At 40.3% G+C, this 27,205-nt stretch overlaps 1 protein-coding gene across 4 annotated transcripts in view; it reads right to left on the minus strand.

Moving 5' to 3' along the window:
* Positions 1–27,205, minus strand: part of LOC133553090 (coiled-coil domain-containing protein 85C-B-like) — a 92,377-nt gene that overhangs the window by 10,149 nt on the left and 55,023 nt on the right. For 2 of the 4 annotated variants that reach the window (XM_061900926.1, XM_061900924.1), the window contains exons 2-4: positions 22,470–22,549; positions 15,781–15,822; positions 10,966–11,067 (exon numbers count right to left, since the gene is read on the minus strand). In XM_061900926.1, coding sequence (XP_061756910.1) covers positions 10,966–11,067; positions 15,781–15,822; positions 22,470–22,549 — 224 coding nt within the window. The remainder of the gene's footprint in view (positions 1–10,965; positions 11,068–15,780; positions 15,823–22,469; positions 22,550–27,205) is intronic. The other 2 variants (XM_061900927.1, XM_061900925.1) reach the window with 1 other exon arrangement.

The raw sequence follows: 27,205 nt of genomic DNA on the forward strand, positions 1-27,205 counted from the left end.
CACAGTGTCTGCTTGTAAATACTCTGTGATTCTGCGCTGCTGAACATGCTCCTCTGCTCGTAAAACCAGCAATGTCACGATGTGACGACGCGCAGTCATACCCGTTAAAAATAAAAAACAAAAAACATAGGCAACCGGTACTTTTCAGAGTATAGTACCATTTTTGAATCATTAGTTGGTAGAAGTATAGTACTAGTATAGTAATAGAATACATTACTATATTAGTACCAGTATACCGTACAACCCTAATCTCAACACAGTCCTGTTATCCAGTTTATTTTCTAAATGTGTATTTCTTTATTTTTTGAATGTCTTTATGTCAATCACAGTAATGTGCTTCGCTCAATAACATGTTAGCATAAATACAATGTGGTTATATTTCATATTTCTATGTAAAAAACTCACTCCTGTTACTTTCAGTCCTGTAAGTTGAGTGATTCATCAAGTCAATAAAGTTGCCTGAAATGCTCTAATACACCTTTTTTTTTTTTTTTTTTTTTTTTTAGTCCTGTTAGCTAAATCAATCCATCCATCCATTTCCTACCGCTTGTCCCCACAGGGCCAACACAGATAGACAACATTCACACTAACATTCACATATTTTTTTTATAATTTCAGTTCTTAATTTTTCTATTTTTTTTGGTTGGCTCACTGCACTGTGCTTGGTGTCAAAATATTGTGATCATGTTGGATGTATTTGCTCATTATTTGCCAACACACTCCTGTTATTTAAATGATTCATGTTCAGTTTAGGATGGAACCCTGAGATGAACAAATACATTCCAAAAAGCGTATTAAAATCCATCGATTTTCTACTGCTTGTCCCTCACGGGATCGAGGGGGGTTCTGGAGCCTATCTCAGCTACATTCGGGCAGAAGGCGGCTTACACCCTGGACAAGTCGCCACCTCATCACAGGGCCAACACAGACAGAACATAAATACAATCATAGGACAGTCCTGTTACATGAAATATTTGTTTTAATTGTATTTCTTTATTTAGAATATAATGTTGTTGTTGAATAACAGTCATGTGCAGGCAGCATAAATACTGTGCCATCTGGGTAGATTTTCACAAAACACTCACTCCTGTTACTTTCAGTCCCGTTACCTCAATATCAATGTTCAGGTTCCGAACCTTGAGATTGACGAATACATTTCAATATGTGAATTAAATCCATCCATCCATCCATCCATTTTCTACCGCTTATTCCCTTTGGGTTGCGGGGGGCGCTGGTGCCTATCTCAGCTACAATCGGGCGGAAGGCGGGGTACATGTGAATTAAAATAAATAAAATAAAATCATAGCACAGTCCTCTTACATCAATATTTTTTAAATTGCATTTCTTTATTTTGAAGATAATTTTGTTAATTAAAAAAAAAGGTCTGATAATGTTAAAAACATGCAGTCAACATAAACACTGGGTATATTTTCATGTATCTGCTAAAAACTCACTCCTGTTGAAGTTAAAGTCCCACTGATAGTCACACCCACACACTAGGTGTGGTAAAATTGCCCTCTGCATTTGACCCATCCCCTTGCTGACCCCCTGGGAGGTGAGGGGAGCAGTTAGCAGCAGCGGTGGCTGCGCTCGGAAATCCTTTTTGGTGATTTAAACCCCAATTCCAACCCTTGATGCTGAGTGCTGAGTGAGGTAATGGGTCCCATTTTTATAGTCTTTGGTATGACTAGGCCCGGGGTTTGAACTCACGACCTACCGATCTTAAAGCGGACACTCTGACCACGAGGCCACTGAGCAGGATCATTAACTTCAGTCCTGTTCCCTCAATCTTAATGTTCAGTTTAGGAACCTTAAGATTGACAAATACATCTTTTCAGCAGTTCTTCAGATATTTTCACATTTTGGTTCAGCATTGTTCAATTTCTTAACCTGAGGGTTCCAGGTTTGAGTCCTGCATACAACCACTTTGCCTCAATTTAATGAATTAAAAATACATGAATTGAGTTTATTTTGAGAGTTATGAGCAAATGGCTGGGATTGGTGAAGTGAATTATATTTATATAGCGCTTTTCTCTATTGACTCAAAGTGCTTCACATAGTGCGGGGGTCGGCAACCATGCGGCTCTTTAACGCCGCCCCTAGTGGCTCTCTGGAGCTATTTCAAAAATGTCTGAAAAATGGAAAAAAATGAGGGGAAAAATGTTTTTGTTTTGTTTTAATATGATTTCTGCAGGAGGACAAACATGACACAAACCGCCCTAATTGTTATAAAGCACACTGTTTATATTAAACATGCTTCACTGATTTGAGTATTTGGCGAGCACCATTTTGTCCTACTAATTTTGGCGGTCCTTGAGCTCATCGTGGCTTGTTTACATGTATAACTTTCTCCGACTTTCTAGGACGTGTTTTATGCCACTTCTTTTTCTGTCTTATTTTGTCCACCAAACCTTTAACGTTATGCATGAATGCACAAAGGTGAGTTTTGTGGATGTTACTGTCTTGTGTGGAGTGCTAATCAGACATATTTGGTCCCTGCATGACTGCAAGCTAATCAATGCTAACATGCTATTTAGGCTATATGTACACATTGCATCATTATGCCTCTTTTGTAGCTAAATTTGAGCTCATTTAGTTTCCTTTAAGCCCTCTTAATTCAATGTATATCTCATGACACACTATCTGTATGTAATATGGCTTTTAATTGTTTGCGGCTCCAGACAGATTTGTTTTGGTATTTTTGGTCCAATATGGCTATTTCAACATTTTGGGTTGCTGACCCCTGACATAGTGGATCCAAATATCTAAATTACATGTTTAAAACAGAGTGGGTGGCACTGGGAGCAGGTGGGTAAAGTGTCTTTCCCAAGGATGGCAGAAGCAGGGATCGAACCTTGAACCCTCAAGTTGCTGGCACGGCTGCTCTACCAACCAAGCTATATCGCCCCCATTAGGATGAGCATAATTCTGTTTTCTTTCCTACAGAATTGTTTTGTTATTGCCGAGGCCATGTGACTTGTACTGTAATCACACGTATCCCCTCGCCAATCGCAACACGCTGGAAGGTCACGGCCTGAAAAGGAATTTGCACAGCATGTGGACTTTGAAGTCGACTACAAGAGAGAATATGCAAATGAGCTCTTCCTGCGTGTCTTGAAGGCATTCTGTGGAAAACGTACACATTCCCGCTTTGTTCTGCTTACAAAGCCTCATGCAGACGTCGCTGCCTTTCTCTCCTGGCAGGAGGACTGCACGCCCGTGGAGAGAGGATGTGTGGCGGCCAGAAGAGGGAAAATCAGACATGAACACTTTCCTTCGACTTCCTGCTTGGTGTGCGTGTCACACAGACTCAGGAGACAAAGGCTGGGCTGACGGATCAGGACGCCGCCATCCCTCACGTCGTCACAGCTTGACCTCACGCTCGAATGAACGCACTCAAGCGTCGTGACGATCAATCGGCTTCCGTCGCCACCCAGCGGAATTGTTGGCCAGATTATTCTTTGGCCGCCTTGGCGTTGCTTTGACCTGACACAGACTTCCTGTGAGCGTCCCTCGTTGCTTCCTCGGCATAAGCACAAATGATGGGACGACAACAAAGATTCCTCAGTTGCATTGTGGGAAAAGATGCGTTGTGGCTCGGAAGTAAAAACATGCTCATCAAAAGTCAAATCCAACAAGACCAGGACAGTGTGGATGCAGGTTTACAATTGGGATACATGTGTTGGTATTTGGGGCAACCACCTAATAAAACTAGTTTCAGAATATGAAGAAACATGAAAATGTTAGTTTTGCATTAATCTGATATGATAGCAGCAGGAATCATGTATACCCTTCCTATTTAGTTGTGTGAATGTTAGAAAATGCTTGATCTAATGAAATTATTCAAACGGGAAACAATGGTCCGTATGAAAAACACTAAACTATGTATTAACAACATCTGGAATGGAATAGATTTAGACTTTTGACAGGAAGAAGAAAGTTTGATCATATTACGCCTATACTGGCTCACCTGCACTGGTTTCCTGTGCACTTAAGATGTGACTTTAAGATTTTACTACTTATTTATAAAAGACTACATGGTCTAGCTACAGCCTATCTTGCTGATTGTATTGTACCATATGTCCCGGCAAGAAATCTGCGTTCAAAGAACTCCGGCTTATTAGTGATTCGCATAGCCCAAAAAAAGTCTGCGTGCTATAGAGCGTTTTCTATTCAGGCTCCAGTACTCCCGGTAACAGTCAGAGCTATCTTATTAATGCTATCACTTTTACAATCATTTCTACATATCGTTTGTGCTGGTGTTGTTCTATTATTGTTGTTGTTTTTCTTGTTACTGTTGTGTCTGCTGTTGTTATTTTTGTCTCTCTGTCTAATCCCCCTCTTATCCCCACAATGTCCCCCTCTGTCTTTCTTTTTTTCCTCTTTCTATCCCCTCCGGCTGCACCAAATGATAAAAGAAATACATTTAATAAAGTCAAATTCAAATAAGGCAACAAAAGAAGTATCCTAAACTTGTCTTTTGTAAAGTAAAATCGGAACAGCCGATATGGGCATCTACATCAACAATATGATAAGCTGCCACCTTTTCATGGTAGAGGAGTTTGCGTGTCCCAATGATCCTAGGAGCTATGTTGTCCGGGGGCTTTAAGCCCCCTGGTAGGGTCTCCCAAGGCAAACAGGTCCTAGATGAGGGATCAGACAAAGAGCAGCTTGAAGACTTCTATGAAGAAAACCAATCAAGGACCCAGATTTCCCTCGCCCGGACGCGGATCACCGGGGCCCCCCTCTGGAGACAGGCCCGGAGGTGGAGCACGATTGCGAGCGCCATGGGGCCCGGCCGGGCACAGCCCGAAGAGGCAACGTGGGTCCCAATTCCAATGGGCTCACCACCAATAGCATGGGCCATAGAGGTCGGGTGCGATGTGAGCTGGGCGGCAGTCGAAGGCAGGGCACTTGGCGGTCTGATCCTCGGCTACAGAAGCTAGCTTTTGGACAGTGGAACATCACCTCACTGGGGGGGAAGGAGCCTGAGCTAGTGCGCGAAGTAGAGAAATTCCAGCTGGATGTAGTCGGACTTACTTCGACGCACAGCAAGGGCTCTGGAACCACTTCTCTCGAAAGGTGCTGGACTCTCTTCCACTCTGGCGTTGCCGGCAGTGAGAGGCGACGGGCTGGGGTAGCAATTCTTGTTTCCCTCCGGCTCAAAGCCTGCATGTTGGAGTTCAACCCAGTGGACGAAAGGTTAGCCTCCCTCCGCCTCCGGGTGGGGGGGACGGGTCCTGACTGTTGTTTGTGCTTACGCACCAAACAACAGTTCAGAGTACCCACCCTTTTAGGGTACACTTGAGGGAGTACTGGAGAGTGCTCCCTCGAGTAATTCCCTTGTTCTGCTGGGGGACTTCAACGCTCATGTTGGCAACGACAGTGAAACCTGGAGAGGCGTGACTGGGAAGAATGGCCGCCTGGATCTGAACCCGAGTGGTGTTTTGTTATTGGACTTTTGTGCTCGTCACAGTTTGTCCATAACAAACACCATGTTCAAACACAAGGGTGTCCATATGTGCACTTGGCACCAGGACACCCTAGACCGCAGTTCCATGATCGACCTTGTAGTTGTGTCATCGGACTTTTGGCCTCATGTTTTGGACACTCAGGTGAAGAGAAGGGCGGAGCTTTCTACCGATCACCACCTGGTGTTGAGTTGGCTGCGATGGTGGGGGAGGATGCCGGACAGACTTTGAAGGCCCAAACGCATTGTGAGGGTTTCCTGGGAACGCCTGGCAGTCTCTCCTGTCAGAGAAAGTTTCAATTCCCACCTCTGGAAGAACTTTGAACATGTCACAAGGGAGGTGCTGGACATTGAGTCTGGGTGGATCATGTTCCACACCTCTATTGTCGAGGCAGCTGATTGGAGCTGTGGCCGCAAGATAGTTGGTGCCTGTCGGGGCGGTAATCCTAGAACCCGTTGGTGGACAGTAGCGGTAAGGGATGCCGTCAAGCTGAAGAAGGAGTCCTATCGGGTTCTTTTGGCTCATAGGACTCCGGAGGCAGTGGACAGGTACCGACAGGCCAAGCGGTGTGCAGCTTCATTGGTCGCGGAGGCAAATACTCGGACATGGGAGGAGTTCGGGGAAGCCATGGAAAACTACAATCTTTTTTCTAACGGAGCATTATTTCTTTTTTTAAATCCAAACGTTAACCGCACTTTACATTTAATTAAAAAATTTAGCAAGACTGTGTGTGCAATTGAAAAGTGGTGCAGACCGTTTTATTTAAATGAGGAAAATGCCAGCAGATACTAAAACGTATCAATTGAATTCATTTTAGTAAGCCCCATGAATCACCCAGGAGCTAAAGAATTATAAAAGGAAATTAATGAATAGACGTCACGTGAAATATATATTTTTTAATTTCTGAGCATCCAAAATGTTAACACACACGTAGGACAGAGGATTCTCATCTTTCCATCATCTGTCTTTGCAGCGCAAGACAGATGAGGATGGAACTGTCAGTTTGCACGTCCTTCTGACATGTGCTAAATAAAACGCTAAATTGTGCTAGAAAAAAAACAGTGATGAGTGTTGATAAATCACATTGCGTGTGCTAAATAATATTCTCCTGCCAGTATTGTTGGCGTTTTGATGATCAGCATACTTACAACATATACTGTACATGAAGACAGAGTTTGATGGATCAGCTGTCCGTGTGCTATCACGTTTGCACATGTTTTAGTACACCCAAACCTTTAGTAAATCAGGCCGTTAGATATGTAAATAATATGCAAATCTGATTATTTGATGCTTATTTATATTTACAAATGTGCTGTTTTAGACTTATTACATAGAGTATGTCTAGCTTGTGTGTTGTGTGCTGAGTTGTTGTGTAGCTGCTAGGTCTTAGTAGCCTAAAGTCTAGCATGTTTACCTTTTCTAAATGACTTGACTAAAATGGAAGAAAAGACCAACCTTTTGTGTTTATTGGAGGACATTAAGAAGTTAGCTGGCTGCACAAGTATCAAAATAATTCCCTCAATTCCCCCCAAAAACGGATTAACTCGCTGGAATATAAAGACAATTTAACATACATACATAAACGTGGATGCATATGAAAAAGTGCATTATATTAATCTGTAAAGTCATCTATTTATTTATACCTGCACCTTATTGCTCTTTTATCCTGCGAAAAAATGTTGTTCATATCTGTACTGTAAAGTTCAAATTTGAATGACAATTAAAGGAAGTATAAGTAAACACGCTCCATTACTGCTTGTATCGAAGGTTTGAGATGCAAGCCGTATATATTCCAGTACTTTTGTTTGAAAGCAGATCGATATCAATACAAGATTGGCACACCTCTAATTTGAACTCCAAACTCTCCTCACCAAGAACCAATGCCAATAACCATTTAGTTACTCAGCCATTTTACTTCGTCTGATCTTTCGGAACATATTGCTTACAAAAGTGGCTCAGATGTTAGAGCGGTTGTTCAGAAACTTGAGGGTTCCTGGTGCGAATCCAGCTTTTGCCACCCTAGTCACTGTCTTTGTGTACTTTGGCAAGACATGATACTGTAGTCTGCTTCATTTACAGACTGTACAGCAGATTGTTAATTAATGTGTGTACTATCCAGAATAAATCAGTATTTTGTTTCTTAAAAATGCATAACTTTTCTTACAGGAAAAATGCTAAAAAAAATCCAAGAAAAAGTAGCTTTAGTAGTGGATTTTATTTGATTACCATTCGAGTGTAGCGTAAAACTATAGCGTGTATTTAAATGAGTTTTAAAGTTGCAGCGACTTAAATCCACTTTGCAGTCTTGCTGACAGTAAAAGTCAATATTGTCTGCAGCGCCAAATGAAATGCATGGAGACGTGCACGTCGGTAACCATTGCAGGTTAGTCTGCAGAGGTGCAGGGGGGGCTCTATGCACGCCATCAAAACCCGAGATTGATTTTTTTTAGTGCAACTGCGACCTTCCCTAAGCAGCTGGAAAACAATTACACAGACTCTCCTTCCCAGACACGGGAGGGGGTCAAAGGTGAGGCCGGATTGTGGAAGATGATTACGTCCGTGGTGGGATTCACTTCCAACAAGCTCCAAGGGGCTCCGAGAACAGAGTAAAGGAAGGGCATTTAATTTGATGTCCTGGTTCGTCTTATCCTTGGCATGCAATAGGAGCTCGCTCGAACGCTTCCTGCTTGTGTGCAGGTATAATAAACACGTACGAGCAGGGAGGAAATTGAATTAGACTTTATTTGATTACGCAGCAGCTCATCTCTGAGTGAGACATCAATCTGGTGTCTATTAGCGCCCTCAGGGGCAAAATTACAACCTGAACCAGCATCCTGCTACACCGTTAGTACACACGTTGTATTTTTTAGGACTACTGTGCTCGGCCTCTTTTGTTGGATAGAAGGAAATTCCACAGACTCGGCTCTTTTTGTTTGTTGCAACTCTCTCAAAATAAACATACATCTCTGTCTTTTGAACTCTAAATCTGGTAAAATACACATTTAACTAGGGCTGGGCGATATTGGCTTTTATTAATATCGCAATATTTTTATGCCATATTGCGATATACGATATATATTACGATATTTTGCCTTGGCCTTGAATGAACACATGATGCATATAATCACAGCATTATGATGATTCTATGTGTCTACATTAAAACATTCTTCTTCATACTGCATTAATACATGCTACTTTTAAACTTTCATGCAGAGAGGGAAATCACAACTAAGTCAATTGACCAAAACTGTATTTATTAAATACTCTTCATTCTCTCACGGGTGACTTTTTAAATGAAAGAACAAATTAATAGTGTTGCTACCTTTTTGTAGTAACACTTCTGCTGCGTACTCTGCATTGATTGATTGATACTTTTATTAGTAGATTGCACAGTTCAGTACATATTCCGTACAATTGACCACTAAATGGTAACACCCGAATAAGTTTTTCAACTTGTTTAAGTCGGGATCCATGTTAACCAATTCATGGTACAAATATATACTATCAGCATAATACAGTCATCACAAAGGTTAATCATCATAGTATATACATTAAACAGCATATTGCTGTTGTGTGCTGAATATCTTCCCACTTGAAGCCAAACCACCGCCAGATGATGGACCCCTGCTCTTTATGTTGGGCATTTATTGTTCTTTCTCCATTTGTGATAAGTTTCGCACCATCTCTCTCTTGTATTGTCACAAGCTCCGCTCACTCGGCCTGGCTCAGCTAACGTTAGCCATGCTGCTACCTCTCTGATTGGCGAGAGCTATGACGCTAGACTCGCAAAAGTATGTGACATATGTAAGAAGGCGGGCTTGTTTTCCGTATCTGTCAGAATGAGAGACGAGGTGGAGTGAGAAACGCCTATTGTGTAATGCCGGCAGCTAAATGCAACTCGACCTGCGTCAGCTAACGTTAGCCATGCTAATGTTAGCTCTTGGCGAGAGCATATGACTCTAGACGCGCGACAGTATGTGACATATGTAAGAAGGCGGGCTTCTTTTACGTCTCTGTGAGAAGGACAGACGAGAAGGAGTGAGACACGCCAGTAATGTAATGCCCGCAGCTAAAAGCAACTGTGTGAGAACATATAATCGAATATTACGATATAGTCATTTTCTATATCGCACAGTGACAAACCTGCGATATATCGTATATAGATATATCGCCCAGCCCTACATTTAACTATACTTGGCATCTCAGTGAATTTTATTTATGTACAACGTTACTAAACTACAAATCAATGTGAGGACAGAAAGTAACAGGAGTAAGTTTTTAGCATGATCTGATTAACAACAATACTAACATACTCTAAATGAATAAGCTTTATAGAAAGGTGTTATTGCCTTTGCTTTAATTACTTGCTATAAGACATTTTCACTTCTATGATCTATTGTCAAAATATCACGTTATGACACAAAGTCGGATTGGATCTTAGGCCAAAAATATTAATTGGGACATCAATAGCAAATACTTTTTTTTTTTTTTAAGAAAAAGCTATGCAAAAAGGAATATAAAACAAGCAACTTTGACCAAACAGCAAAAATAGTAAACATGTTGGCGCTATAGGATCAAAATTATGTCACACTTTGGAATTTTTACTTTTTCTTAGTTGCCTTCAGTCCTCTGACTTCTTTTAGTACACGCTGTCACGAACAACCAACCATCTATTTTCTACCGCTTGTACTTCTCGGCGTAGCGGCGGGAGGAGGGCTGGAACCTATCCCAGCTGCTTTCGGGCGAAAGACAGGGTACATGCAGCCTGGACAAGTCGGCATCTCATGGCAGGGCCAACACAGATAGCATCATAAATAAATAGACACATTTTCACTTAGCATATGGGATTGGTATCGGTATCGGCCGATCACACTCACAGATGATCGGTATCAGAAACGACAACATAAATACCTGATCGGAACATCCATAGCTAAAAGTGTTTCTGCACTGTTATTGACTTACTTGACATATTAACTTACTTGATAATTTCCACTCCTCAGCTGATTAGTGTCTGCTGTTGTGTTTTGAAAAGTACAAAGCTTTTAAAACATGTAAAACTAGTTTAGCGCTGCGGGCAGCATGTTCTCCTCCCTCCTTGTGAAAGCCGTCTGTATTACTTTTATTTAACATACGTAGATAAGCGATATTTTCAGCATTACTACTTGTGTTTTATAATGCATTGATACTTCAGTATCATTTGACCAATCACTACCGAGCACATTACAGTGATTCAAAAATAAATAAATAAAAAAACAAATATATACAATTTCACAACTGGAAATTGTAATGTATCAGGTTGTATTTGTATGTATGTTCAAAATAAACACAAACCATAAACAACCCCAAAATCATTGAGGAATCAAGACTATGCTGAGAGTTGAGCCCCTAATCATTGTTGAAATATCATCCACAGAAAAATGACTTTTGGCCTGCAGAGGATGTGAAAGACCATGTGAGCTGTGGACCATTCCACGTATTGAGTGTGCGTACTGACCAAGTGCATGGCGTCCTGGCGTTGCGGCAAGGAGGACAGCTGAGATTCAGAGTGATAAAGGCTCATTCCTTTCCTCAGAGCTCGCAGGTCACCCGGGTTACACTGAGAAAACAAACAAACATGTGAGACTTGTTGACTACAAAACATGAATACATGTTACATAAACACAAGATCAGAATGAACCCGCAGCCCGAATAAAGAAGCAAAAAGCATAATGATAATTTTGATGATTTCTGTGATGCTTTTGGAAGAAGAATATATATTTCATTATAAAAACTTGTTTTTATTCTGATGATTGACTCTTTTTTTCTTTCCTTTCTTCTTTCATATATTTTCTCCCTCAATATATTCCTCCCTGCGTCCCCATTTCCCTTACTGCCTTTGTTCTTTCCTTCCTCTTTCTCTTCCTTCCCTCCTCCCTTCCACCGACCTTCCTTTCTTCCCATCTTCATCCCTCCCTCCCCACCTTCTACCCTTCTTTCCTTTTATTAGTAGCCTTGCAGTTCTTGATTAAATTTCTCCTGCCACACGTTAGCGCCCCCAGTGTCTGGCCTTGTCTGCGTGTAAAAACATGTGATGCCCAGGAGCGCCGGGTCTAAAAATATCCAAAAGAGCTGTGGGGACACGTAAAGATGCATACTGAGTCGTCTGCCTGGTTCCGTTATCTTTTGAACGCACATTTAAGTGTCCCGCTAACCTTTTCCCTTTCCTTCTCGTGGCGCTTCTTGATCTCTACGGTTGCAATCCCATCACTCGCTACTCACGCTGGCATCTTAGATGCATTCTCCGGGCTTAGATGCCTTCAGCATGCTAGCCCTAAAAATGTCATATCCGCTGAAATGAAGTAAACAATCGATGACCTCAACGCATCTCGCGGCGTCGGAATCATAAGAGTGACATAGCCGCGATTACAGTCGTCCACGTGAATCTATTTATTTTTAATACGTTAAGTATTGCAAATGACGAACTCATGACCGCTGTCCCACTTTAGTCGGGAAACATTACCCAAAATCAGGGGTGTCAAACATACGACCTTACGGGACGGATCCGGGATGAGTTTGCTCAGTATAAAAATGAGCCTAAATTTTTGAACGAAAGAAACAGCTGATCTAAATGTGTCCGCTAGAAGTCCCGAAATCAATTCTTTGTATCTTTGTGGATGATGCTACATATATATAAAAAAAAATGAACAACATGACATTAGTGCAGCAGTCGAGGAAAATTACAAAAATACATGAATAAGATCCTGTATTTGTTTTAATCTTGATAGATTGAAAATGCACACCAATGAGTTGACTGATGAAAGTGAAAGTACCAATGATTGTCACACACAGTAGCTGTGGTGAAATTAGCCCCTTGTTCACCCCCTGGGAGGTGAGGGGATCAGTGAGCAACAGCGGTGGCCGCGGCCGGGAATAATTTTGGTGATTGAACCCCCAATTCCAACCCTTGACACTGATGAACATTATCACATAATTTATTCAGATTTTTTTCAGAATGTGCTTGTTCTATTTTTAAACAAAGAACACAATCTGAAGTAGACTTTATTTTTAAGTTATCGTGCTGTGATTTTACCAGTCCGGCCCACTAGGGAGTAGATTTTTCTCCATGTGGCCCCAGATCTAAAATGAGTTTAACACCCCTACCCTAAATGGTTGGTTTTATTAAACATCAAGCTGTTTCCTTGGCTCAGATAATCTTTTACATGAATTTTAGGAGCTGCTATAACTTCTCTCAGTGTTTACAGCAGCAACTATAAAATAAGGTTAATATCATATACCGCCCTCAAATAACTGGTGTGCACTGCTACCAAAAACAGCAGCACCTACAGGGGCACGAAAACATTCTCAGGATATAACACATGGAGTCTGTTGTAAAGTTGTGCAGTGGTACCTGCTCAGTCTGTGAGTAAACATTTCGGCAACATTTTACACATGTTTTTGTATAGCGTACTACTAAAGACTGTGCATAACACACTAGTCCATTTGCAGGCGTATCATTCTGCGGAATTGAATAAATATTGAGTAAAAAAAATGTACAATGGTAAATAGAGATATTCTAAAAATGTTCAAATTAAGTCCTTGCTCTATCTGCATGTAAGTCAATTAACACCCCCTAGCTACTAATATGAGGAAAAACAGCAAGCACTTCATGTTTAAAATAAATAAATCCCCTCAATTGAGTTACTACCTTAGTTGGGGGGTGTGGAGACTAAACTTTTTAATACTTGGTTGTCGAGTTAAGATTGATGTCGGGCGGGAATGGTCATTTAGTGAGTGAGCACTTGCACACCTGCTATTGTTACTGTGTTTAATGTTGCTTCGTGGGTTAATGTTTACGTTTCTGTTGGATAGCCAACATTCCTGTGATAAGAGACTTTTGTTTCTTTCAGCTTTAACCATTTTTTCATAACTCAAGAAGTTGCAAAATTCAGCCGCCGGGACAACTAATTCACTCTGAGAGGCCCACCTGCTCTTCAAGTCAGTTCTACCAAAAAAGTGAAGTACACTGAAGACACTTTGAACAATAAAGTCAAGTATGCACTCCTCAATTGCAAGTCAATGTAGGCTAATGCATTATAGATGTCTGCCGCTACCTGTGTCGCTCTTGTAGCCTCAATTATTCATGCCACCAGACGTCCCGACAAGCCCAGACAAGAGTTTGTCTTTTATGCACCAAAGAGCGATGTAGTGCTCGCTCACCTTTGCAGGGAAAGCACTCTGGGCGCCCACGGAAAAGAAGTATGGACACAGGAGAAACACTTTTACACGTTAATACACTCAAACTGCACTGCGCTACCATGAAGACGAATTAACTCCCAGACAAAGAGTTTAATGTAATCTAATCTAATTGATTACGTTTAAACAGAGTCAAGAAAAAAAAGATGCAACACTGTTGGTTGGGGTTTAGCTCGGTTGGTAGAGTAGCCGTGCCAGCAACTTGAGGGTTCCAGGTTCGATCCCCGCTTCGCCATCCTAGTCACTGCCGTTGTGTCCTTGGGCAAGACACTTTACCCACCTGCTCCCAGTGCCCCCCACACTGGTTTAAATGTAATTTAAAAATTGGGTTTCACCATGTAAAAGTGCTATGATTCACTAGAAAAAAGTGGTATATACATATAGTTCACTTCATTTCACTTCACTTAATGTTGGGTCTCACACTTGACTATACTCTGCAGATTAGGGATGTCACGACAAACGGTATCAATGACAACACTCCCAACAGTAAGTATAACCGTGTTAAAATAAATTTCAATCATGATTTATATCTGCACTTTGATCAACTCACACACCGATGATTTTTGTCATTTACTGGAGAAGTAAGCGAGCGTGCTAACATGAAGACAAGAGGAATTAACTTATGCACTCCATTAAGAAACGACATACCCCGATCTGAACTTGTAGAAACAGATTACTGTCTGAGCATCTAAGCTATTTAATTGTGCACACTGAACATGTAAACTGTGCTCTCTTAGAACAGAGAGATCTATGCACAGAAGAACATGACATACATGTTGACAACAGGAAGCTTTAACATTAAAATACACATTTTAAAACAGAAAAAGATAAATGTATTTAAACACCAACAAAACTAATATGGCTGTAAGAAGCCACAACAATTTCTAGGACCCATTCCACTGTTAGCCTCTTTCCCAGGAGGCGGAACAACGAGGGTAGCTTGTCGACCAGGCTAAAGGCTAATTTCCTTTGTCCTTACATACATTAAGTATTTTGGTGCGACTCGCCACTGATACATTTAACTGCCTCAAATGAATTAACTTTTAGGTGGCAGTATGCATCGTAACTCTGATTATTAACATAGCTCATATGCACCTGGTCTGCCATAGAATAAGAAACCGTAGCAGGGGTATTAAGCGTTGCCAACTTAGCAACCTTGCATATATTTAGCAAGTATTCAGACACCTCTAGATACCAGAGGTGTAATGGGAAATGTATTCATATGTTTTGTTACAAAGCCTTCAGTTCAGTACTGATGTATTAAAAGTAAAAGACAGAAAGTGTTTTTTATGTCATGCATTTTCTCTGTAATCAAATATTAGCGTTGAAGAAAGGCACCGTATTCCCAACTTGCAGTGCACCGTCACATTACCACCGGCATAGTAGGTGAGGTATGAAAGCGTGCAGAACAACTCAACAAGGCTTATGACTAACGGGAGTTGGGACTAGTCATAACGCTAAGAAGTTTATTTTGGCAACACTTCATCTTCATGGTAAGATATGTGAAGTGCTAAAGGTGTTTTATGTTTTTTATATAGAACCACGGTGTAATAAAAAAATTTAAAAAATAATAATAAAAAGTCATAGGACGCCCCCATTTTTTTTGTCAGTTTGTTAGTGGCCTCTTATGCAGTACATTGGTATAGTACTTGTTTTTCTAATCAGCCTGACCTAAGCTTTAGGTTTTTGTCTCACATAACTAATAATCGTTGTGATTAATACATGGTTTGATAATATTTCATAGGTTGTATTGTCTTAAACAGTAAGTATGCTTAATATAATTATTAAATACGATTAAAAAAAACGGGCAAGATCAATAATATTTGAGTGGGCCCCAAGCCCCTCCGTAGTGAAATACTTGGGCCCAAAGGTCAAAAAGGTTAAGAATTCTTGATTCTAGACCATCCCTAACCACACCCACAAATAAACTACATTACATCGCAAAGATTATGTATTTGCTGTGTCCACCCTTTTTTTCAGAGAATGCAAAAAGCTAAAAGCTGAACTGAAAGTTCCGCCACCGGACAGACGAGCAAGTGGAAAAGCAACAAAAAGCCAAAAAAAATCAATCAGGTACCTTCTTCATGTGTATCTGTGACAAACTGTAGCGGCTATGAGCCTGAGGAGAGAACAACATTAGCGTAACAACACTTTTACCAGCAATAGGCCCTTTAACACCACAGGAACTTTGTCAGGAATTTTCCACTTTACCCAGGTACATAAATTTCCCCCTGTGTTCCCACAAAAAATTACCCAGGTAGATTTACTTCTTCAGGAAACTTTCGGAATTCTTCCTAGCTAGGTTGGACTTTTCCAAGTGACCAGGAACCTTTTTGGGGATGGGCTGTGCTGTCGATTGGTTGAAAATTTGTCTTTCAAACACACAAACGCCATTGGAATATAAGGGGCTAGTTCTTAATTTCTTATTTCTTGTGTATTTATATTACAACAAAATTGACAATGGAGCGAAAGAAGAACGAAAGCAGCTTTCGATATGCAGGAATTTTTGTGGGTTCATCTTTGCACTGAAGAATGCTAATCAGTGAAAGTATCTTGGAGTGTTTTCACTCAGCTGTAGTCTTTAAACTATATGCAGGTGATTGTTGTTTATTATTTTTACAACCTTTATTTCATTACACGTAACTACAAGAAGTGGACTGACTCTTTTAAACGTATTTACAGGGTAGTATGAAACCGGACTCGAAGTGGCGACCTCAGCTGCTTACTACCGACTTTGTTGGATGAATGTGAAATAAAGGAGGCAGCACATGAGTAGAACAAAGGTAAATAAAATTACATATTAACTATTTACTTTATTACATGTTGTAAAAGTAGTCCGTGACACTCCATTTATGCAGTTATTAGCCTCGCATTCCGAGTGAACAGAATGCTAATGCTAGCAAGCTAATGCTGAAGCCGATGTTTTTGTGTTGTCGGCGTGAGATAAACACTGACATTTATTATTCATATATTATTATTTACATCTGAAATGGACCACAAGGAATCAATCACCTGACCCTCCTTATGAATTCATCATTTACCGAGAGGATGAATTTCTGAATGTTGGACATAGCGGACAAAACCCTGACTTTTTAAGAACCATTCGGTACACTTAATTTTTTTAATTATATCGTTTTGTATATTATTGCTTTGTATTTTAATTACTTACTTTTGATTAAAAGAACTGTGACCTAATATCAGTGTAGAAATATACTAAATCACTTCTACATACGTCATCAGCCTGATTTGTATAAACTACCCTGAACTGTAAAATGCGGTGGAAACACCAATTGCACACTTCTATAGGAACCTATAAATCTAGGAAACACAGGTTCCAGGAGGCAAAAGTACCGCAACGTTATTATGAAGTGTGAAAAAAGGACCAACAGGTTGACTTCCTAACACGAATAATTGCAGAATATACAAGCCTACAATAAGCATCAGCCGGCCTTCTGGGAAATGAAAATAATAAAAACAAAACAAAACAAAAAACTTCTGCGACTGACATGTGGTAGTTCGGTGAAAAGATTAAAGGGAATAAGAATGAAGATGTCATATTAGTTAACAGTCGCATGGGAGACATTTTTAAAAATTCACACAATGAGCATTCAGACTGACATGTGACCTGACGGTGAACCCCACAGCAGAGCATCATCCAAATTTAGGCAAAGTCAAAAAGAACCGGGAACCGGGTTGAGGGGAGGGAGTAGGAGTGATGCTTCACTGTCATTTACAGCCCCCTTCCGCCCTTAACCCTCGTCCCCCCATCCTTTTATCTCTTCTCGTCTGCCGTTCTTTGCCACAGGGGCGAGCATCAACACCCGCCATTGAAGACTCCGCCATGAATTAAACATGGATAAACACGCCGCGCAGCTAACGATGCGTCAGACAGCAGCCGCCTGTACCGCCTCCCATCTTAGCATCTCCTGTTTTTTGGCTCGACTCAAAAGTTGCACAAGCGGGGCTTTCGGCGAGTTCAAACGTCGGCTGCCAGCGGATCTTCAGTCGACCCCAGTTTGACCCGGGTCCATCTCAGCATGGTATTACATTCAGAATCTCAACTCAAATGTATAAATATACAGTACAGTAGACTTCAAGTGTTCAGTGCTAGCCAAAAAGGTTGAGCACACGAGGTCTCCGAGAAAGTCATAACTGTCTTTGGAATGTCATAACACCACGAAAAATTGAAGACAGGCCCCGTTTACAATGCACATCAAATCATATTTTTTTGATTTTGATATTTTTTTCAGTCTAAATGCTCATAAGTGCTTCAAATGTGATCTTTTCGCATCAGATTCAGGCCACATCAGAAGGTTGACCGAATCTGATCTTTTCAAAAGTGACTGCTGTCTAAGAGGAAACGCGACCTGTGTTTGACCTGATTGAAATTTGTACATCAAATTTAGGCAAACTGTGTCATTCTGGTACGCAGAAAAAGACGTGGTCCACCAGTGGAAGTGGCGATGTCATCACAACATCCGGTTTTGGTGAGCAAAGTATTTTATTGGTGGCCAAAGTTTCAGTGCACGCTTGTCAACAGTGTGCAAATAATAGGCAATACATACACATGCAGTGGGGCAAAAAAGTATTTAGTCAGCCACCGATTGTGCAAGTTCTCCCACTTAAAATGATGACAGAGGTCTGTAATTTTCATCATAGGTACACTTAAACTGTGAGAGACAGAAATTGAAAAAAAAAAAATCCAGGAATTCACATTGTAGGAATTTTAAATAATTTATTTGTAAATAATGGTGGAAAATGAGTATTTGGTCAATCATTAAAATTTCTCACTGATGGAAGGTTTTGGCTCAAAATATCAAGATACATGGCCCCATTAATTCTTTCCTTAACACGGATCAATCGTCCTGTCCCCTTAGCAGAAAAACAGCCCCAAAGCATGATGTTTTCACCCCCATGCTTCACAGTAGGTATGGTGTTCTTGGGATGCAACTCAGTATTCTTCTTCCTCCAAACACGACGAGTTGAGTTTATACCAAAATGGATACATGGATGATACAGCAGAGGATTGGTAGAATGTCATGTGGTCAGATGAAACCAAAATAGAACTTTTTGGTATAAACTCAACTCGTCGTGTTTAAAGGAAGAAGAATACTGAGTTGCATCCCAAGAAAACCATACCTACTGTGAAGCATGGGGGTGGAAACATCATGCTTTTGGGGCTGTTTTTCTGCTAAGGGGACAGGACGATTGATCCGTGTTAGGGAAAGAATGAATGGGGCCATGTATCGTGAGATTTTGAGCCAAAACCTCCTTCCATCAGTGAAAGCTTTGAATGGTTGACCAAATACTTATTTTCCACCATAATTTACAAATAAATTCTTTAAAATTTCTAAAATGTGAATTCCCGGATTTTTTTTCCACATTCTGTCTCTCACAGTTGAAGTGTACCTATGATTAAAATTACAGACCTCTGTCATTATTTTAAGTGGCTGACTAAATACTTATTTGCCCCACTGTACATATACGTATACATATACACTCATATATACACACATGTATATATACATATACAAATATATCTATACATATACATATATATGAATACATATTAGGGTTGTACAGTATATATCGGTACTAATAAAATATCACAATACCAATCAATTGAAATCGGTACTGTACCACCTTTAAAAAATACCGTTACCATCCTTTAATCTGAATGCCGCTATGCGGCTGGGACTACAGAGCCGAGACGGATGATGTTGAGTGTGTCAAAATGCACACACAAAGTGCATACAAGCAATAAGATTGTGGTGGGGAAGAATGGCAAAAAATTATAATTCTACTGGTTGATAAAAGGGGTGCATGAAGAGCAATATGGAGGTATTTGGCCTTCAAAACTGACAATAAAGGTGACCCTTTAAACAGGCAGGTGCCGCTCGGCAAGTGTTGCTTTACACCTTTCCTGCTTGTCGGCCCCCAGACCTTGGTCGAGAAGTGCAGGGGAGACGTTCCCTACATGGCCGATTTTTGGCGGGGGTTAACACCCTTCACTTTACCCAATGGGTCCGAAAAGCTCCGCTTTTTGGTCGGAATGATGAGGCCATCGATTAGTTACAACTTTCTCTCTTTATTTCTAATTACCACAGGCCACACCCGGACATCCACCATGCTATTAACACTGCTGCACATGCTACCGCTACCTCTCCTTACTTGCCCACTCACTTACTCACGTCCCTCACCCCACATACTGCCATTCTTAAAGGAACACATTCACATACGCTTCTCTCACAACAGCTGCTTTAAGACAGGCCTCACCAAACGTGGCGATTAGTATTACCACCTTTGCTTAAAACTTAGGTAAACATTTAAATAATATCATATCTGCACAAGGAGTTTAAATAGTGACTGGTATAATGTAGTTGTTACACCTGTCCTGCCGCTCTCTCTTTACTTGCCCACTCACTCACTGACGTCACGAGGTCAACACGTTGCCATTCTGGCAAACACACATACTGTATGCTACTCTCATAAGTCAACCAGCTCCCCTGCTGTGCACATGTAGATACAAAGACGCGCACACAGCTGCTTGGATTGATGGCCAATATTAGTGCAGTTAGGAATGATGTTATCACCACCAACAGGTTTGCCTGTACTGTGGTCTCCTAATGCTAGTCTCAATTAACCAGAAATTAGAAATGAAAATCATCTCCACTGCTTTCTCTGCTGGCTCCGCTATCTCGTCCTCTGTCTCTGTGTTCTCAATTTGTATCTCTTCTACATCTCCGTCTTTACTGTCCTCAATCTCTTCCGATCTCTTGATCTTCTAGTGTTGCCAACTCCTCAGTAACGACCGTCATAAAAGTTGCTAGAAGTTCATATGTGACTTCTTTGGCTCATTTGCATAATTATTACAATTGACACTGTAGGGAAGAGGGAGACATTAAAAGTGAGATACAAAATACAAATTATGATTACAATTCTAAATCAAATTTTTTTCCGTTGATTCTTAGTTTAGTTGTATTTTCTTTGTTCTATGTTGTTCAATGTTAGTTTCAAATTTGATTAAAAGACTGAAGAGTTGTGATATTCACAAATGAACCAAATAGATGTGGGAATCTTTGGCCACCTCACGATTGGATTACGACTCAAGAGCTACGATTGAATTAAAAATGGATTATTGATGCATCTTTTATATGTGTATATTCATGCAGTTTTACATTTCTTTTTGTTTTACTAAATAAGCGTTTATCACTTGCAACTTTTAAAAACAGTGCATTTTTTAATAAGAAGTTTTCCATCACATTTATTGAATTAATGGAAACGTGTGCAAAACGGGATTCTAAGTGCCTTATAATAAAGGTGCCAGTCGGATCTCTCAGGGAGGTGGCTCGCTGCAGTCAGACACATTTTGGAATGGTCTGCATTACTTTATTTACAATAAGTAATTGATTATCGAAGTTTACAAATAGATTTTATAATCGTACAAGTCCGAATAGCGATGCATACAAAAATCGATTTACCCCACCTCTAGAACCAAATCTATTGACTGGCTCATTAACATGAACGATAGGTTTGTTTTTATTTGCAGAATGACAGTGATGAAACATTTACATTATTCTCACATAGTAAACCAAGGCAAAAACAGTGGTGTGTGTCTCATCTGTGCTCTGAATCGAATGGAACTGAATTGTCATTGGACTTAACAGTACAACAAGATGTGTTTTTAGAACAAGCTTTCAGTAGACTGGGGACCTGCCTGTGAGGAAAGGCTCAGCTGCTCCTTGTACGTTAAGGACAGAGTGTTACGTTCTTTCAGATTTCTTGAGAAAGAAAATCAAGAGGAGTCGGAAAGATAGTAGATTTAGTGAGAAAGTCGCCAAGATGAAAACACTGCGCTTACGTGTGTGAAAGATAAGAGACACCAAGACGCGCCTTACGCTGATTCTAATTGGTTTACATTCTATGGTGCCTACCGTGGTTGGCTGGATTTAGGCATAATAATTTATGGATTGGTCTGGGATATGTTATTTTGGTCAATCAATCAGTTACTCGAAATATGACAAAAAGAAAAAAGAAAAATGAGAAATGTTTCATATTATGAAGAATATAAATAGAGTAGTGAATGAGGAAATATAAGCGTGAGAAATGTCAAGTGTGGCGGGAGAATGTGTTAAACTGCTTGACTATCACGCTCAAAGCGTGAGGCTTGGCAGTGCTGTGCAGTGTGTAGTTATGCATATTTAGCTATTCCTCGTCCTCAAGTGATAATGATACTTGTAAGACATACACTTTATTTCCTGCCATGGAAACACCGATTACTGACTCCAAAGTGGCTTTGCATCGTGGAGGCAAGTTAGCCACTAGCTTGAATGCTACATTGCGTTGAGGACGTTTTTGTTTGCCTGTTGCTGTCAAATTTGAAGACACAGCTAGAATGTAGTAATAAAAACTATTGTCGGCAAAATGTGAATAATTTATATCTAATATTGTTCATATCGTGCAAGCCAAATCACCAATGACAAGGGATTCTTTGTTTGGGAACTCGGAAACAAACTTGTTTGCTACGCGCAATTTTTGACCAATGATAACATAGATGTGTAGTATAGGAAAACCGGGGGAAAATTTGCCAGAACATTTTCGTCAAAACCCGAATCATAAGAAAAGTGGAGCGTATGAAAACCAAGGTACTAATGTGTAATTAAATGTCGTAACTAGTTAATCCTGACTCGGGATGACTGATGCATGATTCCTCTTGTTTGACCAGGCAAGGTCCTCCCAAAAGCGCTTTGACGTGTGCAACCTCACCTGTGACAGAAGCTTGCTGTTGTCGTCCTCGAGGATTCGCACTTTCGTCTCCAGCTGTCTGATGTAGTTGGAGGAGGAATCTGAAGAACAAAAGAAGGAGGAGACTCTATTAGCATTTCAAAGAACTCAAGACAGAGAACGATCTGGCAGCCAGCGCAAGACGACCATGCAGAGTTCAAAAGGGTTTTCTGTGAAGGAAGAAGTGTGCTGCATTAATGTATTAAAAAGTGAAATATTCTTTAAAACTACAAGAGAGGTTAAAAAAACAGCTGCTAAAAGAGAGCAGGGGTCAAACAGTGAACATTCCTACCCTTAATAACCGCATCTAACCTCACTTTCGACCTCAATTCACACTTCCTCACCACATGTTTGGCAAACGACTGTAGGAGATTCGTCACGTCACGGCCGCTGCTGGTGGCAGTAGCGATAAAGCTGAGGATGGTAGCAGGTTCAAACCGGGGACAGAAGAGGAGGTGCAGTGGCGGCATCTCAATAGGTGGTGTTTTATCCAAAAAGAAGTGTTTAATATACAGTACAACGTGATCAAAGCCACAGTCAGCAGCAAGTTTTTGTTTTGTTTTTGCCAACTGGACATTTGGGAATGCAGGAGGGGGGAGACAAGACTGTTGTGTATATCCTGATGAGAGCCAGCACCTTCTGCAGTGGACATTTAATTTTGCAGAACAGAGCTATATTTTCCCCAAAATGTGTAACTCTGACCAAAAACATAGAGCAAAAATAAACGTCTACTGCAGAAGACGCTGGTTTGGCTTAAAGTTTTGGCATCAGATTGATGGTTTTCCTCTCGTCAAAGATACAAAACATGTGGTCACGGACCACAGAAAAGAGCCTTAACACAAAATGAGTAGCATAAAATGATCCAAAACGTCTTTCATAAACAAATAATGAAGATTTGACCTTGTTTCTTTCATTGATGAAGAGCTCTGAGTTGTTGACACACATTAATAGCAAAGACTATAAACACTTGGATCAAAGCCCACAGTGGAGTGCTTGGACAACAGCAAGAGAACGCTCAAGCTGCTAATCTCCCGGTTCTGCCTTGTGACCCTCTAATCTGGACTCATCTGCTGCTGGCCTGACCCAGGTCCAGATCTCAAGCCGATTAGGGTGAAGGTTATTCAGCCTTCGTCCCTCGTCGCCACAAGGGGACAACAAAGACAGACACAGACAAATGTGTGTTTGCTTGTTTGAGTCTCAAGCAAAACTCCAGACTAGTTCTTCACCAGCCTTATTTTAATGACACTGGTAACTGGGTTTTTGTTACCAATCTTTTCCAAAAGGGCAAATGAAAACCGAATCGTATGGAAACAAGCACATTTTCCTATAACACATTACCAAATTAATCCATTCTAGACACCTAAAAAAATAAACATAAAATACATTTTATAGTGAATACTTGTAATTTTACACGCTGAAAGCAATGCAAAATACATGTAAAATAATATTTAACATCACTTTAAGGGGAGAGAAGGTAGAGCCAACACAGCCCACACAGACACCTTCATCGCACTTTGCTACATGTTCAATACTGTTGCTTGCCTTCCTTTTCAAAGTGCTGGCACTAGAGATGGCTATCGATTACATTTTTACCAATACTAGTACCAAATCAAAGCCTAAAAAATGATGCCTTTGCTTTAGCTGTGCCTGAATCGGTCCTTAAATAATAGAAAAGGAGGAGGAGGAGTACATTAATGGCACTCATAAGTACAGAAGAATTAACAGCTTCGTACCACAACAAGTTTTAATTGTGATGAGACCGTACTTCTCTGGAAAAAGGAGCGGAAGCTAACTTATTCCACAGCAGAGAAAAACATTTACCTCTTGTTCAGCGGCGCCTTTTTCAAAGAACAAACACGCATACATGGCTCTTCTCTACAGATCCCTCTCTACACTCCCACATTTCTCGTCAGTTCTTTGTTGATGTTATTGTATGTGGATTTAACTTTTTATAGTGTTTGTTATTGTAGCTATATGGTTGTTAAAGTTAAGGATTGTTGTGATTTCTAATCATTTGTGAGGACACTAAAGTGACTTCGCGTGTTGGCAGAGTCACACATACATACGTAGGACAACAGCTTGTTGTTGGTGTGGCTTGTTACCAAAGAGAAAGTTGATTCATCAGCCCTTGTTATGTTTGTTTGATATAGTACTGTGTGTCACTTAATATTGTGTTCAACATGTACACACCTTCACTATAATATGGACTTTTGTCGAGGCTAGAATCCATTATTCGTATCGACATTGTTTTTTATGGAGACATGTCCTTCACTATCCAGATTTTTCGATTAATGAACCCAAGTAAAGAACCAATTAAGTTTGTAAATCGAGGTCCACCGTAGTAAATCATATAAAGTAAATGCGTAGGGCTGCAACGACTAATCGATTAAATCGATTAAAATCGATTATAAAAATAGTTGGCAATAAATTTAGTCATCGATTTGTTGGATGTATGCAATGCGCATGCGCTGAGGCTCTTTTTTTTTTTTTATTCTTTTTTCCCCCTAAACCTTTAATTATGAACTGCAACATTTACAAACAGCTGAGAAACAATAATCCAAATAAGTACAAAAACAGTACAAAACAGCGCCAGGGCGGCGTCGAGGTTACGTCTCATGAGGTGGCAGTAAGACAGCCAATGATGTGTCATGTGCAGCTCACGTGACCACGCCGTATTCTTTGCCTGGAAACATTCGAAAAATGGCGGAGGAAAACAGTACGGCTAGTTCAGCGGAGAAACATCTTGAGGTTAATGCTTCAATGAAGAAAAGTGTACGTCCGAAGTCGTCCAAAGTGTCGGAGGACTTTACTTTAAAGACTTCAAAGAATACAGTTTCCTGCAAAATGTGCAGCATAGATGTCGCGTGGCACGGAAGAACAACATTGCTTCGGGAGCACCTGAAGCGGAGCCATGGATGAAGTAAAGAACTCACGGTACGTAACTTTAAGTCCAGAGTCCGGATAAATTGATCCGTTGTGTCCGAGATTTTTTTTAATGCAGCGCTGCAGCAACTGTTGTGTAACTTTCAGAGTGTTAGGAACGTGTTGGAGAGTGGACGACTTAATTTTCTGTGTTGTTATGAGTGGCAACAGGCATTCATGAGTTAAGCACGGCAGCTCTTTTTTGTGAATAACGTTAACCTTATCCTTTTCTTGCAACGTAGGGCTGATAATGTGTCTCCCGCACATTTGACTCCGTTTTGAGAGCAAAAACGCACGGTTAACAATTTGGAAATAAACATAACGGAAAGAAATATCTCAGGTTCGTTTCATAATGGATCGATGTAGCCGGGCCCCAAAAAGCCATATAAATCTATTTAGACTTGAGTGACACTTTAGTATAACTAAACGTTATGGAGGTGCTGGAATATTTCATGCTATGATTCGGAGGCAGCGTAAAATGAATCCTTTATTATTCAAAACAGAAACGTGTACAATATCTGACCCAGTTCTGATGAGTTACATTTCTGTGTTGTTATTGGTGTATTCTGCAACTCCAAAGTCCATTTATTTAATTTAGCTGTTTTTTTTAATGTGGTGGCGTATTTGTCTTTTACGTCAGAAATTATTAATTAAATCAACTGGGTGTGTATTGAGTTACATGTAAATGATGCTACTATGTACGTTAATAATATGGTTTCTCTCATTTCAGAAAGAAACAAGCCAGCATTAGAGACTTGGTACAAAGGAAGGTGTGCACACCACAGCAAGCGGCTGCATTGACTGATGCTACCTGAATATGTTGGTAACTGACATGAGGCCACTATCAATGGTGGAGGATGAAGGTTTTAGACAAATGATTCACATCCTCAACCCTGGTTACACTGTTCCCTCGAGGAACCATTTTACCAAACTGATGGAGAGGAAGTAAGAGCAGACATTCCAAGCAATACAGACTGACATAAAAGCCACCCAGAGAAAATTTGCTCTCACTACTGATGTGTGGACAAGTGTAGCCACCTTGGCAATACATGCCACTACATTGGAGATGAATGGAACATGAAGTCAATCTGCCTTACGACATGCCACTAGAGAAAAGACATTCAGCATCCAACATTGCAGAGTGGTTGGAATAGGTAGTAGACTAGGTTTGAAATTCCCCTAAGCAAAATTATTGCTATTGTGCATGACAATGGTGCACTTTATTAAAAAAAAAACAACACATTTTTTAACACTTGCCTTGTTTTATTTGGCAAGTCGAAAAGACATGGTGCCAAAACAATTTCCCTTGTGGATCATTAAAATTTGTCTAAGTCTAAGTATGCTGTTTTTTAAAATAAAGTATTGGAAAGGATAGAAATGTAGTTTGTCTCTTTTATCCAACTATTAATCGATTAATCAAAGTAATAATCAACAGATTAATCGATTATCAAATTAATCGTTAGTTGCAGCCCTAGAAATGTGACAATTGACCCAAAAACGGAAATTAATGCGAAACATTAATTAAACATTTCACACTTCTACCACGGTGTAGCCATGTAAATGTGACTAGTTTTATTGATTTTAGTTTTATTATAAAGTTATCTACAGTACTTCATTTGTTTGTCCCATCACTTTTGATTTATTTCAGGGTTAAACCTGATTCATTCGGATTGAGGTTTGTTTTCTCACCATAACCCACCAGTGTCAAACTAGTCGAACTAGCATTGGAGTTCTATTGCAGAGTTTACCCCACACAAAACTAATCCCGAACTTGAAAGAGATTTAGATTACCCGAA

This window comes from Nerophis ophidion, linkage group LG05, assembly GCF_033978795.1.
Source record: "Nerophis ophidion isolate RoL-2023_Sa linkage group LG05, RoL_Noph_v1.0, whole genome shotgun sequence".
Taxonomy (NCBI): Eukaryota; Metazoa; Chordata; class Actinopteri; order Syngnathiformes; family Syngnathidae; genus Nerophis; species Nerophis ophidion.